This window comes from Rhinatrema bivittatum, chromosome 1 (assembly GCF_901001135.1).
Source record: "Rhinatrema bivittatum chromosome 1, aRhiBiv1.1, whole genome shotgun sequence".
Classification (NCBI taxonomy): Eukaryota; Metazoa; Chordata; class Amphibia; order Gymnophiona; family Rhinatrematidae; genus Rhinatrema; species Rhinatrema bivittatum.
Window position 1 is genome coordinate 808,487,006 of NC_042615.1, and position 15,234 is coordinate 808,502,239.

Consider the following 15,234-nt stretch of genomic DNA (forward strand, 5'->3'; position numbering starts at 1 on the left):
AGAGAGAGCATGTGAGAGCCTGTGTGTGTGTGTGTGTGTGAGAAAGAAAGCATGTGAGAATGAGAACCTGACTGTATGTTTGAGGGAAGAAGATAGATGGAGAGAAAAGAAATAGAAAAAAAAGACAATATGAAAGGAATTGGCAAAAAAAATAAGAAAGGAAAGGTGGAACAAAAAAGCCTGTGACCAACTGATAAAAAACTAAGATCAGACAGCAAAGGTAAAAAAAAAAAAAATTACTTTTTACTGATTGGCACATGTAATTTTTGGTAATGTGCAAAAGTAGCATTTTCTCTATGCAGATCTCACAATGTACGAGATCAACATGGAGGAAGTGGAAACCCACGGGGCCTACACAGAGAAGGCAACAGAATGGGCTTCAGTGCCAATAGCAGCAATCAGCGCCTCCCAAATACCCATGCGGCATCAGTGACAGTGGCAGCAGAGGAATGAGAGAGGCTCTTGAGGTTGCTGGCAAAAGAAAGAGAGGTGGTCTGCCTTTAGTGAGCATGTGAATGAATGGGAGTCTGCCTGGGGGTGTATGTGTGTGAATGCATGGGTGCCTGCCTGAGGGTGTGTCTGTGTATGAGAATGTATGGGTGTCTTCCTGGGGTTTGTATGTGTGAGAATAGGTGCCTGCCTGTGTGAGAATGAATTGGTGCCTGCCTGGGGGTCTGTTTGTGTGAGAATGAATGTGTGCATGCCTGGGGGATTGTGAGGGAGTGGTGTGAAAATGAATGGGAGCCTGCCTGGGGGTCAGTTTCAGTGTGTGAGAATGACTGGGAGCTTGCCTGGGTGTGTGTGTTTGTGTGAGAGTGATTGGGAACTTGCCTGGGTGTGTGTGTTTGTGTGTATGTGAGGGAGCCAGAGAGAGTGAGAGCATGAGTGTGTATGAGAAAATCCAGGGGAGTAAGAGTTTGTGTGGGGGGTGTGTGTGGAGGGGGAGAGAGTGTCTTAGAGCCTGAGAGTGTGTCAGTGTCTGCGAGAGCGAGAAGTTATGGTGGGTATAAGAGCATGAATATGTATGTATGTGACAGTGTATGTGTGAGAGAGAATGGACATGTGAGTATGTGTGAGAGAGAGAGGATAACCTCCTAATCCTTGACAATATCAGGGTGACTGGAAATCAAGAGCTCCCACGTATGAACAGCAGGGGCTTTTTAAAATCCTTATTAGTTTTAATTATTGGGTGTTATTTGATATATGTGCCGTTTTTAAATATTTTATTGGTATTTGGGAAATTGTAAAAAATGTATATGATTTTAATTAATAGAAAGTCTATTTATCAGTAGTTTTAAAATATTCTTTTATTAGTATAGTTTTACTATTATAACTGATGCTTTATGTTTCTTGATTTTATTTGTTTTATGAGGAATGGTGGTTCTGTTTTTCCATTGTTAATACACAGAGTCTGGCTTCTTGGGGTTTCCATGTCGGTTTTTGTCAAATTTGTGCTCCTTTATTCTGTATTTGGTGAGGGTCTGTCTCTGCTCTGTGTGTGTGACCATGATGAGAGATTCTACTAGCATAGGGATCTATAGCAATCGGGTTTGTTTTGTTTCCTCAGTAGGTGGTGTATTGGTATTCTAGGACCCAGGGTAATATTTACCCTTGCTTATTCACAGGTAGGGTTATTGTTGTTTGAGTCCTTGGTGTTATTACTGTTATGTTACGATGGGATTGCAGTATAGATTTTGAGTGTCTTTTTTGCGAGGTTTTGTGTTAGTTCACAATGTGCCTGGCAGTGGAAGGTGTTTGTGCTGCTGTTACTGTGAGGTGACACCAGAATTTGAAAATATCTTTTAGTATGATGAGCTGTAAGGGAAACATCCAAGCTCCATTGTTTGGGGGAATTTCAGTGGATGCACAGAGTTACAGAACTGGAGGTGCAGGATTTATATTGACATTCTGTCCCTTCCTATAAATTCCAGTCTTCACTCTCATAGCCATATAGAATTAGTTGAATGAGGCTATCAAATAATTATATAGTGTGAAACTGGCCAGCTTTTTAAAATTACGCAGAAGACCCTTTGGACTTTCTTATTAACACCAAATATTCAAAATCTGTGTTCATCCCATCAAGCTCATATATCTCATTAAAGAGGTAAATTGAATAACACAATAACTTTGTTTTATTATTGTTATTCATAAATTAGAACAATAACATTAAGCTTTGAATATTATATATTTTTAATATAAATGAGAGGTTTTCACAAGATAGGTTGTGTCGTGAAACATTTTATTATGTATATATTTAAGGAAACGTACATAAATTGTCGAAATACATTTAGTTCGTTTAACCTGTAACCTCTGGTTTGCTAGTAAACTGAATTACTGTGTCCCGAAATTATGTTTGTCTAAAAAGTGTGTCACCAACATGAAAAGTTTGGAAAGCTCTGCTCTAACCCTTCAGTATAACGTTTGTCAAAGCAAAAAACAAGAAACCCAAGAATAGGATCAAGCAAGTAACTATAAAGCTCAACGGAGCAAATATAGAATAATGTAGAAAAACATAATATAATATACCTATACGCTCTTGCATCGACTTGGTATTAGAAAATGACCAAGGCTTCCGGTGTAATTGCTCCGTGATCTTGCACAAAGAAAAGCTAGGAAAATCTGCAGACCTGCAAGAAAACAAGCTTCGAAAGGACAGAAGACAGACAGGGAAGGGCGTCTGGACTGATCCGTGGTACTACAGGAACGAAAATTAACAGGTAAGAACTAATTTTCCTTTCCTGTACGTACCCGGATCAGTCCAGACAGTGGGATGTACCAAAGCTTCCCTAAACTGGGTGGGCCCGAGACAGTCCCGCTCGAAGCACTTGCCGCCCAAAGGAACCGAACACCGGAGCGTGTATATCCAGACGGTAGTGCCGAGCAAAAATATGCAGAGACGTCCAAGTGGCGGCCCTGCAAATCTCCTGCGGGGAGACAGATTGATTCTCCGCCCAAGAAGTAGCCTGAGAACGCAGAGAATGGGCCTTCAGACCCTCAGGAAGCGGACGACCTTGACAAAGATACGCCGAGGAAATGGCTTCCTTCAACCACCGCGCAATCGTGGTCTTAGAAGCCTGTTTACCCCGGTTGGGACCACGCCAAAGGACGAAGAGATGGTCCGATACCCGGAAGTCATTGGTGACCTGGAGATAGTGAAGCAAGACTCGTTTACATCTAGCCGACGGAGGTCGCCACCAGCCGTACCCGCAATCTCCTCCGGAGAGAACGCTGGGAGTTCGACCGACTGGTTGACATGAAAAGCCGAGACAACCTTAGGCAAGAAGGAAGGAAGCGTCCTGAGAGAAACCCCGGAATCCGAGAAACGCAAGAAGGGCTCCCGACAGGACAGCGCCTGAAGCTCGGAAATGCGGCGAGCAGAGGAAATAGAGACCAGAAAGACAGCTTTGAGAGTAAGATCCTTGAGCGTAGCGTGGCGAAGAGGCTCAAAGGGAGCCGCACAGAGAGCATGAAGGACCAGGTTGAGACTCCATGACGGACACATGGCCCGAGAGGGGGGGGGGGGGCGGAGGTGTCTGACGCCCCTCAGGAAACGAATCACGTCTGGGTAAGCCGCTAAGGCATGACCGTCCACCCGACCCAGGAGAGAGCCGAGCGCAGAGACTTGAACGCGTAGAGAACTGAAGGAGAGGCCCTTAGAGAGACCCTTCTGAAGAAAAGAAAGAACCAAAGGGATTGAGGCGGAGCGCGCTGGGACCCCCGCCTCCGTACACGTGGACTCAAAAACCTTCCAGATGCGCACATAGGCCAGAGAAGTCGACTGCTTCCGGGCTCGCAGTAAGGTAGAGATGACCTCCTCCTTATAACCTTTGCGCCTCAGGCGACACCGTTCAAAAGCCAGGCCGCTAGACAGAAGCGATCGGTCTGGTCGAAAAATACAGGACCCTGCCGGAGGAGACGAGGAAGATGACCGAGGCGCAGGGGCCCGTCCACCGCTAGATTGATGAGATCCGTGAACCAAGGCTTTTGCGGCCACTCAGGAGCGACGAGAATCATCGGACCCCGGTGGAGCTCGATTCTCCCGAGGATTTTCCCCACCAGAGACCACGGGGGAAACACGTACAGAAAGACGTCCGCTGGCCAAGGCAAAGCCAGAACATCCACACCCTCTGCGCCGTGCTCCCTCCAGCGGCTGAAGAACAGCGGCAAACAGAGTCGCCATGAAATCGAGGTGAGGGGGACCCCACCTATCCACTATCAGAGCCATGGCCGCGTCCGAGAGTTCCCACTCTCCCGGATTGAGCGACTGCCGGTTGAGGAAGTCGGCTTGAACATAGTCTTTGCCTGCGATGTGAGAAGCCGCAAGGCACTGTAGGTGACGCTCCGCCCAAGCGAGGAGACGGCTGGCTTCTAAAGCTACCAGGGGACTGTGAGTGCCCCCTTGGCGATTGATGTAGGCGACTGTGGTGGAGTTGTCGGACAGGACTCGTACCGCCTTGCCGCGGACCAGGGGAAGGAACTCCTGAATAGCCAGGTGGACCGCCAAGGTTTCCAGTCGATTGATGTGCCAGCGTGACTGAGTCTGCGACCATGTTCCCTGGGTGGACTGAGAAAGGCAGACCGCACCCCAGCCCAACAGGCTGGCGTCCGTGGTCACTATCATCCACTGTGGAGCTTGAAGAGGCATCCCTTGCAGAAGATGAGGAAGAGACAGCCACCACTGTAATTCGTCGGCAGTAGAATCCAAGAACGGAAGGACTACGTGGAACTGCTCCGACACTGGCTGCCAACGGGACAGCAAAGCTTTCTGCAACGGACACATATGAGCAAAGGCCCAGGGGACAAGGTCGATGGTAGAAGCCATGGATCCCAGGACTTGGAGATAATCCCAGGCTGTAGGAGAAGGTAGCGCAATCAGATTCCGGACCTGATCGATCAGCTTGAGGGCACGCGCCCGTGGCAAGAAAACCTTGCCTACTCGGGTGTCGAAGTGAGCTCCCAGAAATTCCAACTCCTGGGAGGGCTGAAGCTTGCTCTTGGAAAAGTTCACTATCCACCCGAGGGAGGCAAGGAGCTCCAGGACGCGATCCACCACCCGCTGGCAAGAGGTCTCCGACTTGGCCCGAATGAGCCAATCGTCCAGATAGGGATGGACGAGAATCCCCTCCCGGCGCAAGGCCGCCGCTACCACTACCATGACCTTCGTGAAGGTGCGAGGAGCGGTCACGAGGCCGAAGGGGAGAGCTCAAAACTGGAAGTCCTGGTTGAGAATGTAGAATCGGAGATACTTCTGGTAGTCGCGGTGAATGGGAATATGAAAATATGTTTCTGCGAGATCGAGGGAAGCAAGGAACTCTCCGGGACGGACCGTCGCAATGACCGCCCGCAGGGTTTCCATGCGGAAGTGGGGGATCTTGAGGGCCCGATGACCCTCTTGAGGTCCAGGATGGGGCGGAAGGACCTGTCCTTTTTGGGCATGGTGAAGTAAATAGAATACTGGCCGGCGCCAAGCTCCCTCTCCAGGACTGGGACCACCGCCCCCAGATCCAGAAGCTTGGAGAGAGTCTGGACCACCGCGTCCCTCTTGGCCCGTCCGCAAGGCGAAAAAAAGAAAGAGATCCGGCAGTTCCCTGACGAGCTCAAAAGCGTACCCATCTTTGATAATGTCGAGGACTCACTGATCCGACGTGATCTTGACCCATTCCTCGAAGAACAGGGAGAGGCAGCCACCGAGGTAAGGGACCAAGGAATAGGTCAGCTGAATTTCATTGCGTGGCAGGTTTGGTGGTGGCACGCACGGGCTGGCCCTCGCGAAAGGGCCGCCTGCCACGAAAGGACTGCGACCAGGACTGAGCACGAGCAGACCCCCCTCGCAGAACCGCCCCGCCCCCGAGAAGCGAAGCGACGCTGGCCCCTGAAGCGAGAGCGGGAGGACGCGAAGGATCGGAAGGACTTAGGGCGGTCCTCTGGAAGCTTATGGATCTTGTTGCAGCCAAGGAGTCCATAAGCTTCTCGAGATCCTCACCAAAGAGCATCTTACCTTTGAAGGGCAGCATGCCCAGCCGAGTCTTCGAGGACTGATCAGCCGACCAGTGGCGTAGCCAAAGGATCCTCCGGGCAGCGACTGCCGAAACCATCGCCTTCGCCTGCACACGGACCAGATCGTAGAGGGTGTCCGATACGTAGGCGGTTACCGCCTCCAGACGTTCAGCTTGTTCTGCCTCACCTGGCAGAAGATCCCGGGAGCAGAGTAACTGTTGAACCCACTGAAGGCCCACCCGCATCATGAGGCTGCTACAGCAAGACGCTCGGACCCCGAGGGCCAGAACGTCGAAGATGCGCTTCAGGTGAGCCTCCAACTTACGATCTTGTGGATCCTTCAAAGCCGTGGAACCTTCCACCGGGATCGTGGTGTGCTTGGCCACCGCAGAGACATAGGAATCTACCGAGGGATATCGCAGCAGCTCCAAGCCCTCTTCCAGGAGGGGACAGAGCTTATCCATCGTACGCCCCACCCGGAGTGAACCCTCAGGAGCCTCCCATTCCCGAAGGATAAGGAGCTTGAGTATGGGGTGGAAGGGAAAGGCCGAGGCCGGAGCCCCCCCCAGAACCGGGTTCATATCCTTAGGGAGCAAGGCCATGAGATTATCCACAGAGGGACTTTCCAGACCCAGCTCCTGCAACACAAAGGGAAGGAGGGGCTCTAATTCCTCCTTACGAAAAAGACGAAGGGCTCTGGGGTCATCCCCCTCAAGTGGGGGGGGCATCTGCCGAATCCGAGGAAGCAGCGGGGTCTGAGGACCCGGGAGACACCGGGGGGGAGGAAGGGGGGGCACCCCGGGACCACCCGCACCCGAACTGGTCCCTTGGGCTCCGCAGCCGGTCCAGCGGTCAACGGCGCTGAGCGAGGGATTTTTGGTGAGGGGGGGGCTTTCGTCCTGCTCATGCAAGTTGGCTAAGTAAGATTTGTGTATGAGGAGGACGAAATCCGCTGAAAAAGGGACCCTGGATTTGCCGGGGGGGAGGGGAGGGGGGGCGAGGGAAGATCAGGACCACCCTCCTGGGAACCCGCGGGGGCCAAATCGAGGGTTAAATCAAAAAAATCTGGCCCCCCAGCCCCAGGGAGCACTGAAATCGGCCCCGATGAAAAATCCAAGATGGCGGCCGTTCCCGGGCTCTGCCGACCCGGGAAAGGCCTGGCCATGCCGGGAGGAGTGGAGCCCCGGGCTAAATTTGCTTGTCCTGCCGAGGAGGGACCTTCCCCACCCGGCAGGCAAGCATTGCAGAGGCCCTGACGCGAAAAACACGAAGAAGGCAGCCCACAAGAAAGGCAGGCCGGGACATAGCTAAGCCAGGCTGAAGAAAAAAAAGCTGAAAAAAAAAAGCTTGATTGACAGCCTGCACAGCAGGAGAGAGCAGGAGGGAAACCTGCTGCCTTCTGCTTGTCTGGCTGCCGGTTCTAGGCCTACTCTGACCAGAAAAAAAAAAAGCTGGTCAACTGCTGCCAATAAGTTAGAGGCAGGTGAGTACCTGCAACTTATTTAAAGTTTGAAACTGTTTTTTTGTTTTTTACTGATCGCAGCAGCGGGTTCAAAACCCTCTCGGCAGCCAGATGGGGGGAACGAGGCCCAGAGAGTGTCTGTCCCCACACCTGGAAGCGTCCATGGACTCAGGCTATGCAGGGAACCCCCTCCTGCAAAAGGGGCAAAGCCCCCCCTGAGCCGGGCAAGAGCTGGGAGACAGCACCATCTCCCACACAGAAACAGGAAAAATCACTAAAAAAGCGGCAAAATTCCCTTCTAGTTTTTGTTTTTTTTTGACAAGAAATACTTGCTTGAGCCTAGCAAAAGAAAGAAGAAAAAGGCTGACTAGCCTACAGCAGAGAACCAAAGGGGAGATGCTGCACCTGCTGGAGACAGACGAATACTGAAGGGTTAGAGGATAGGCTCTGTCCTGATAGAGGGCATCCTTCAAGTTTTAGTCTGTCTCCACCTGCTGGAAAGGAGGCTCAACCCACTGTCTGGACTGATCCGGGTACGTACAGGAACTATTGTTTAGTAGAGAATGAATGACAGCCAATTTGTATTGTATTCAATAAGTGATAGGGAGCCAGTCCCGGGGTGATTCAATTCCATATAGGAGTGTTATTTAAGAGACGTGCCGCAGAATTTTGTATTTGAAGAGGACAGGCAGTGCAAGCTGTGAGACCAGTGAGTAGAGAATTACAATAGTCTAGACCAAAGAAAAGATAAGATGGAAGAACTGTGTGAAAATTAAGAGACGCCAACAAAAGCTTGAAGTGACGAAATAGATGCAGTTTAAAAAAAGGAGATTGGACAAGTGCTTTAATGTGATCATGCACTGATAGAGATGGGTCAATGAAAACACCAAAGTTCCATACTGCTTTTGAAAGTTATTCTATCTGGGGGAGTGGGAGTGGGGAGTGGGAAATCAAAAAAGCAGGATCATTTATTTCCCTTTTAATAATGTTCAAGGCAAGTTTGTTGTGTTGCTGCCAAGCGAGAATAAAAGAAAGGCAAAGTGAAATAAGTTGTTCTATAAAAGGACCATAGGATGACAGGGGAAAAAAATGAATTGTATGCCACCTGCATGAAGTTTATAATGTATCCCAAGGCTTGCAAGTAAGCAAGAGGGAGGAGTCAGGTAGATGCTGATTAAAGTTCGCTCACAACACAGACAATACAGGAGTTTAGGAGTAGATACCTGAAACAATAGCAATGCTTTGGAATGATTAGTGAGGTAAGAGGTGAAGTGGGAAAGAACTGTACCAATCACCACTATGCCGAGAAAGGAGAATAGAGCAATCAACCCTGTCAAACGCAGAGGAGATATCAAGAAGAATGAGCGCACAAGACGTACTGCTTTCAAACCCATGCTACACTGTGCCAAAACTAGAAAGGACATTTCAGTGTTGTGACGTTTCCAGAAACCGGACTGATATTGATCCAACACAGAGCACGAGTCAATGAAATTAATGATTTGCTATAATAAAATGTTTTCCAGAATCTTGGCTAAGTATGAGTGAGAAGAGACGGGACAATACTTTGATAGTTGTGTGGGATGAACTTTTTTTTTTTTAAAGATGTCTTTTAGAGCGCCAGTGGAGATGGAGGCATTTACAAACCGGGTAACAAAACAGTGTGTTTTGGCTTTTATAAAAGTTTAATTACAGCTGTAGAACCGGAGGGTTGAGAGGATGTGTGGAACAGTTTAATTTATCAATAATGAGATTGGTATGTTTCTGATACTATATCGGACTTTGCCTATCTTACGCCATCAAAGTAATGATTCGGAAGGTTGTTAAATGGTGTGCTAATAGACGCAACTTTTTCAGAAAAGTTGCAAGTGTCACCTAGGTTGAGCCCTGGTTTGGGAGAAGGAGAAGCACTAGAGGTGGAACTTGATTGGGTTAATGATTTGTTTTATAGAGTTAAAAAGTTCTCTGGGGTTAATGAAAGAGGCAGATACTTTATTGTAAATATAGTTTATTTTTGTTTGGTTTTTTTTTTACTTTGGCAATAGAAGGTTGAAAGCAGAGAATGACAATCAAAATATTTCTATATTGCATGCTTAAAGGGCAACTTCATCTCTCGGTGCTCCTTTCAATTACTGAAGCAGCTGGAAGGCTTCTATAGGTTACTACGCAACCAGGGACTGCACAACAAATTAAATGACAACTGGTAAAAAGTACTACTGTGTCAGCTCAGGTCTTTGGGATGGTCCCAATCAAGAGTCACACCACCCCAAATTGATGCACTGCACCAAGAATAACCTGCATCTGACAAAGTGGACTGTCTTTAAAAATTCAGGCCTCAAATTGATCTATAAGGTGCCATCTGCCTCTTGTCATTTCTGTTTTATTAAGGATCTCTAGAAAGCGGATTCCCACTGCAGAACTTTGTGATGTAATTAATATGAAGAATATGCTCATGTTTTCATCTTCACTAGAAACTGTTTTGTATTTTATTACTCCAAGATTCAATCTAGAGATAGATTTCAGGGTCAGTTCCACCCAATTATATGGGGGATAGTTACCTGGATTTACAAAGAAAAAACTGAATTCTTGCTATTCTGTGCAGAGATTAAAAACGTACACAGCCAACAATTAGTACTGATTTTCAATGTTATTCTTCACAAGCAACTCCAAGGTATTTCTTGAGAGCATCACATTTAACAATCATATTAACCAGTGTAGAATTAGTTCATGCGGTGTAAGCATTTCTTCTTCAGACTGACAGTTTGATACTGACTAATAAGGATACTCCAAGCCCGAGGGGTACCCAGGAGTCCTCAAAGGATTTCCAAACTAATTACTAATTACTTAAATATGAATTGATAAATGGGTATTACTGCTTGCTGCAGTTCCTTTGAATTAATATGAAGTGAACTTCTTTCAAATATAGCAATTTTGCTGAATTACTCATCAGAGTAAAACTCAGTTCATTTCTTGCCACAGTAGAAGGTATCATGGAGGTTTAATAGTAAAAGAAAGTTTTGCTTACCATAAACAGTGTTTTCCCGTATATAGCAGGATGAATTAGCCATGATCCATAGGGTGACATTATCTGGCGGCACATTGTGGATTTGTCTCGCAAGTCAATTAAAGTTTTGATGACCTGAGCATGCATGGGACTTCCCACGCAAACAACCAGTCTATAAAAGTCTGAACTCTTCAGTCTATAGCTAACCTAGCTGAATTCCTGGGATAAGTTGCTGTCCAGGGAGGAGGGCAGGATTTGCATTGCTAATTCACCCTCCTATCTACAGAACACACCATATACAGTAAGCAAAACTTTTTTTTTCTGTCGATATGCAGGCTGAATTAGCCATTCTCCTTGGAGAGTCCCAAGCTGAGGGTTGCTGCAAAATAAGTTACATTTGCATCAGTTCTTGCTTTTTTTTTTTTTCCTGCAACTCGAGCTACCCCGTGGGCAAGCAACTGGGAGGATGCAGCATGGTTCAGGACTGTGGTTCCCACCGCACTGTCTCCTGATGCTGCCGAGTCAAGACAGTAGGGGGACATGAATTTATGTATCAATGAGTACAATCAATATTTAGAGAAAATACAAAAGGACCATCATACTAAGCATTCCTGGTCATTGAAACCTTCATTGCTTTTTATTTAATCTGTCCAAAGTTCAAGAATTTTTTTTTGCAAATAAAATGAAATGCAACAAAACTTGTGTCCTTTATGGTCTGAGAATTCCAGCAGTCCCAACACGCGCTGTGTTTCGAGGTAAAACCTCTGCATCAGGGGATTATCTAAAGTCACACCAGTACTTCTTATATGCAAAAAAGTTATTAAAAGAATTTCTTGAACTTTGGACAGATGATTAAATAAAAAGCAATGAAGGTTTCAATGACCAGGAGTGCTTAGTATGATGGTCCTTATGTATTTTCTCTAAATATTGATTGTAATTTTCGGCACATGTTTGCAATAAATACTTGGTGACTCTCTCGTATATTGTATGTATCGATGACCAAGTTGCTTTATCTCAAACAGGTTCATTGTTTAAATGTGCCAAGGATGTTGTCATTGCTTGCACCTGATGCACTCTTACTGGGTCTGTAAGACTGAGCGATTTTGCAGCATAACGATGCTTTATGCAAGCCATGATCTAATTAGAAAGCATTTGCTTAAGTACCGGTGATCCCAGTCTGTTTAGATTGTAGGAAATAAATAGCTGTAAAGTCTCTCTCTGAGACTAAACGCTTCTTTTATAATATGCTAGAGCTCTTTTTGCAATCTAGGGCATGCAGCATTTTTTCTCTTTCATGCTTGTGTGGTTTTGGGCAGAAAATAGGTAGAGAGATGGAATGGTGATACTACTTTTGGCAAGAACTTTCGATGTGGACATAGTGAAATTATCATGGAAGAACTGGAGATAAGGTGGAAAATGTACCAGAGCCTGCATTTCACTTATCCTCTGAGTCAAGGAGACTGCCAGTAAGAACAAGACTTTCCAGGTGAGAAACCTCAACAATGCCGACTCCAATGGTTCAAAGGGAGTTGTCAGACGATAGAACTATATTTATGTCCCATGGAACAGGGATCAAAGGTAAAGAAACCCATGCATATTAATGGATATGGGGAGATCGATGCTCCGTCTTCACGGTGATTGTATGCTGCTATGGCACTGAGAATCATTCTAACCGACACGGTAGCGAGTCCAATGTTGGAGTAAATGTCGGGGCTTGCATGTATAGGGGTCTACAGCATTGTGCGCACACCAACTGAAGTAACGCTGCCATTTAAATCTGTAGTTCCACCTGGTAGACTGTTTCCTTGACAAGACATCTTGAATCTGTTCAGGGAAATTCCATTGCGCTAAGGTCATGCGTTCAACATCCATGCAGTCAGATTTAGAATGGAGTGTAGGGGATGAAGGAGACATCCCTCTTCCTGTGTTAAGCAGTTCTGGGTCACTCCCGGGTTTCTGTGGAGAAGAGTGAGAGTACTGGACAAGATAGGCATACCATGACTATCTGGGTCATGCCGGGGCTATAAGAATCATCCTCGCCTGATCTCGCATGCATTTCTAAACTGTTCTGGGGATCAACGGTATTTGAGGAAACGCTTAGAGCAGACCCTTGCTCCATGGCAACAGGAACACATCTGGAGCTTCTCTGTGAGGAGTGGGTCAGTTGGAACAGAATTTGTGTAACTTCCTCTTTTGCTCTATCCAGGGGTGGACGTGAAGTATTGTTCCATAGTTCTTCAGGGGGATCAGATGGCAGCCCTATGGAACTATTGGGGTCTCCCCTGGGGAGGCATCTGAAGGTAGAAAAGGCAGCAGGGAGGCAGGTGGTGAAAGTTCCCCTGGACTTAGAGGAAGTGGCAGATCCTCTGGTAAGTAACTGTCAGAAGACAACAAAGATAGAGGAGGGAGCAGTGACACTCCTGGCATTTTCTCTTTGGGCAGAAGAGTCAGGTAGACCAGCGGAAAAGGTGATGGGATTAGAGAAATTAGTGGAAAAAAACCCTATTTCCATATTTTCTCCCCAGCCTGATGTGAGCATTTCCCAGGTGATGGCTGCGGAATGTCTTCTTTAGGCACCAAAACCTGATCCTGATCCAACCCCAGAACTGAAATTGGTATTACAGAAGTGACTGGGCCTGGGGTTTGCAAATGGAAACCTTCCTGCCATATGGTGGAAACTAACATGGGTCATGAGACCATGGCTGGAAGAGGGTAGAGAGGTAGTCCTGATGGATATGTAGCTATTGGCATCGTGGGTGGTGGAATGGCTGCCCTTATGTCCTGTGCCAAATCCCTGTCAGAGAGAAGAACTTGCTCGGGATGAAGGTCTTAGGGAGCAAGACTCTGATCCCTCTCTGCTCTGGTCTTGGGAGTTTTGTCAACGTTTTGCTCCGTGGGTTTCCTTAGACAGTTGCTCTTGCACAGTGTGTGCCAATGGAACTCCGTGTACTGACGATGCATTGTGCCTGGATGAGGAGCTGTGTGTTGGTCATGTGCCGTGAGCCGTACCTGCACTGTGTACTGCTGAGGCACCGTGCTTTAATGACGTGATGTGAGTCGCTGCACCGTGTGTGGTTATTATGCCATGCTTCTTTGGTGTACCATGTGTCGACATGCTGTGTGATTTTTTTTCTTTGCTGCTTGTTTTTTTTTTCTGAGCTCCCGGGCTTGTAGAAGGGTACTTAAAAGGTTTTTTGCACCAATATTTCTGAAGATGACCCTTTGGTATTTATGCTATGTTTCTTAGAATCTGGCTGTGGAATAGGTAAAACATTATGTTTTTCACCACTGGTGCTTTAAGCACTGCCCGAAGTGGTTCCTGAAGGCTGATGGATGTCTGTTTGCAGACAGGCTATATTTTCAACCCTCTGGCGTTGAGCCTTTGGAGACATATGGCCGCAGTCCCGACAATTTGATTGGTCATGATCTGGGCCCAAGCAGATATAACAAGCAGCATGGCCATCTGTAATGGACATTATATATCCGCAGGCACGATATTAAAAATCTGCTATAGGGCACGAAGCCATCTTAGCACTGAAAAGTGTTTTTTTTTGGGGGGGGGGGGGGGTGGTTTAGAAAAAGATTGAGAATTCAGAGAAGTAGAGAGACAGGATCTCCTGCATCCATGTGAAGTGCGGATGAAAGAAAAGACTGAACAGATTTCTGGAACGTCGTTTGCGCGGGAAGTCCAGTGAATGCCCAGTACATCAAAACTGACTTCACAGACAACTTTCCAATGTACTGTCAGAAGAAGTCGTCCTATGAAGCATGGTTATTTCAGCCTGCTTATCGACAAAAAATAGCTTATCTTTACTACAACATCTGTGAGAGGACTGTAAGAAGAGATGCCAAAGTACCTTTGTCAAAGTGTGCTCTGCTCTCCAAAGGTGAAAATAACCATCCAGGGACACAGCACCCAACTCCTACAACGAGACAATCAAAAGTGTTTCAACAATTTGCACAGCCCCCAATCTTCTGCAGTAGCTCAGAAGATAGATTCTGCCGCAAAAGTTAGAAAATTGTGGCAGTTCTGCAGCACATTTGAATATATTTGAATCATTCTGCACAATAAAAATAAGATTAATTTTCTAAACTTGCTTTGTTTCTGTATAATTTATTTTTCTCTTTTGTAAGTTTTATGGGTGGGGGATTTCAGTTATTGATATGGGAAAGAAGAGGAGATCCCAGAAATGGGGAAAAAGATATCCGGGAGGGAAGCAAAAGGGAGGAAAGATCAGGGATAAGAAGAAGTTCTGGGATCTTGAGTGGGGAAATTCATCCCTCCCTCAGCTTCAACCCCACTTATTTGCATCTCCAGGGTTCTCCCCATCCCCAACCCTCAGTCCTCATCCCCTCTCTCATGAGGTCCCCTCTCTCACCTCCCTTTCTGGGGCACCCTCTCAATATATGCACACATTTACTCACTCACCCCACCCCCAAGTCCATTTTTCACCAACCCCCTCCCCCCCAATCCACCAACCTCACTTTCTTTTACCTCCTCTTTCACACACTCTACTTGTCACCCGCAATCTCTTTTAGGTCTATTGATGCCACTTTCCCAACCTCCTTCATTGCCCCTGTGTCGATCGGGCTGGCAAGAAAAAGTGGAAATTAAAGTGCACGAGGCTATGTTCTCTTCCTCTGATGCCTGGGGCCTGACTGCTGCTGTGAACCATTCAGGACAGTATAAAGCCATGTGTTCAAAGCAGCAGTCCTGCCCTGGTTGGCAAAGAAACAGGAACCGGCCCGAGTTGCTGCAGCTCTCTGCCTGCCA

General features: G+C 47.0%; 1 protein-coding gene across 2 annotated transcripts in view; it reads right to left on the minus strand.

The window, feature by feature from the left end:
• Positions 1-15,234, minus strand: part of DCAF12 (DDB1 and CUL4 associated factor 12) — a 136,473-nt gene that overhangs the window by 27,325 nt on the left and 93,914 nt on the right. For both annotated transcript variants that reach the window (XM_029581189.1, XM_029581197.1), the window contains exon 6: positions 14,318-14,383. In XM_029581189.1, coding sequence (XP_029437049.1) covers positions 14,318-14,383 — 66 coding nt within the window. The remainder of the gene's footprint in view (positions 1-14,317; positions 14,384-15,234) is intronic.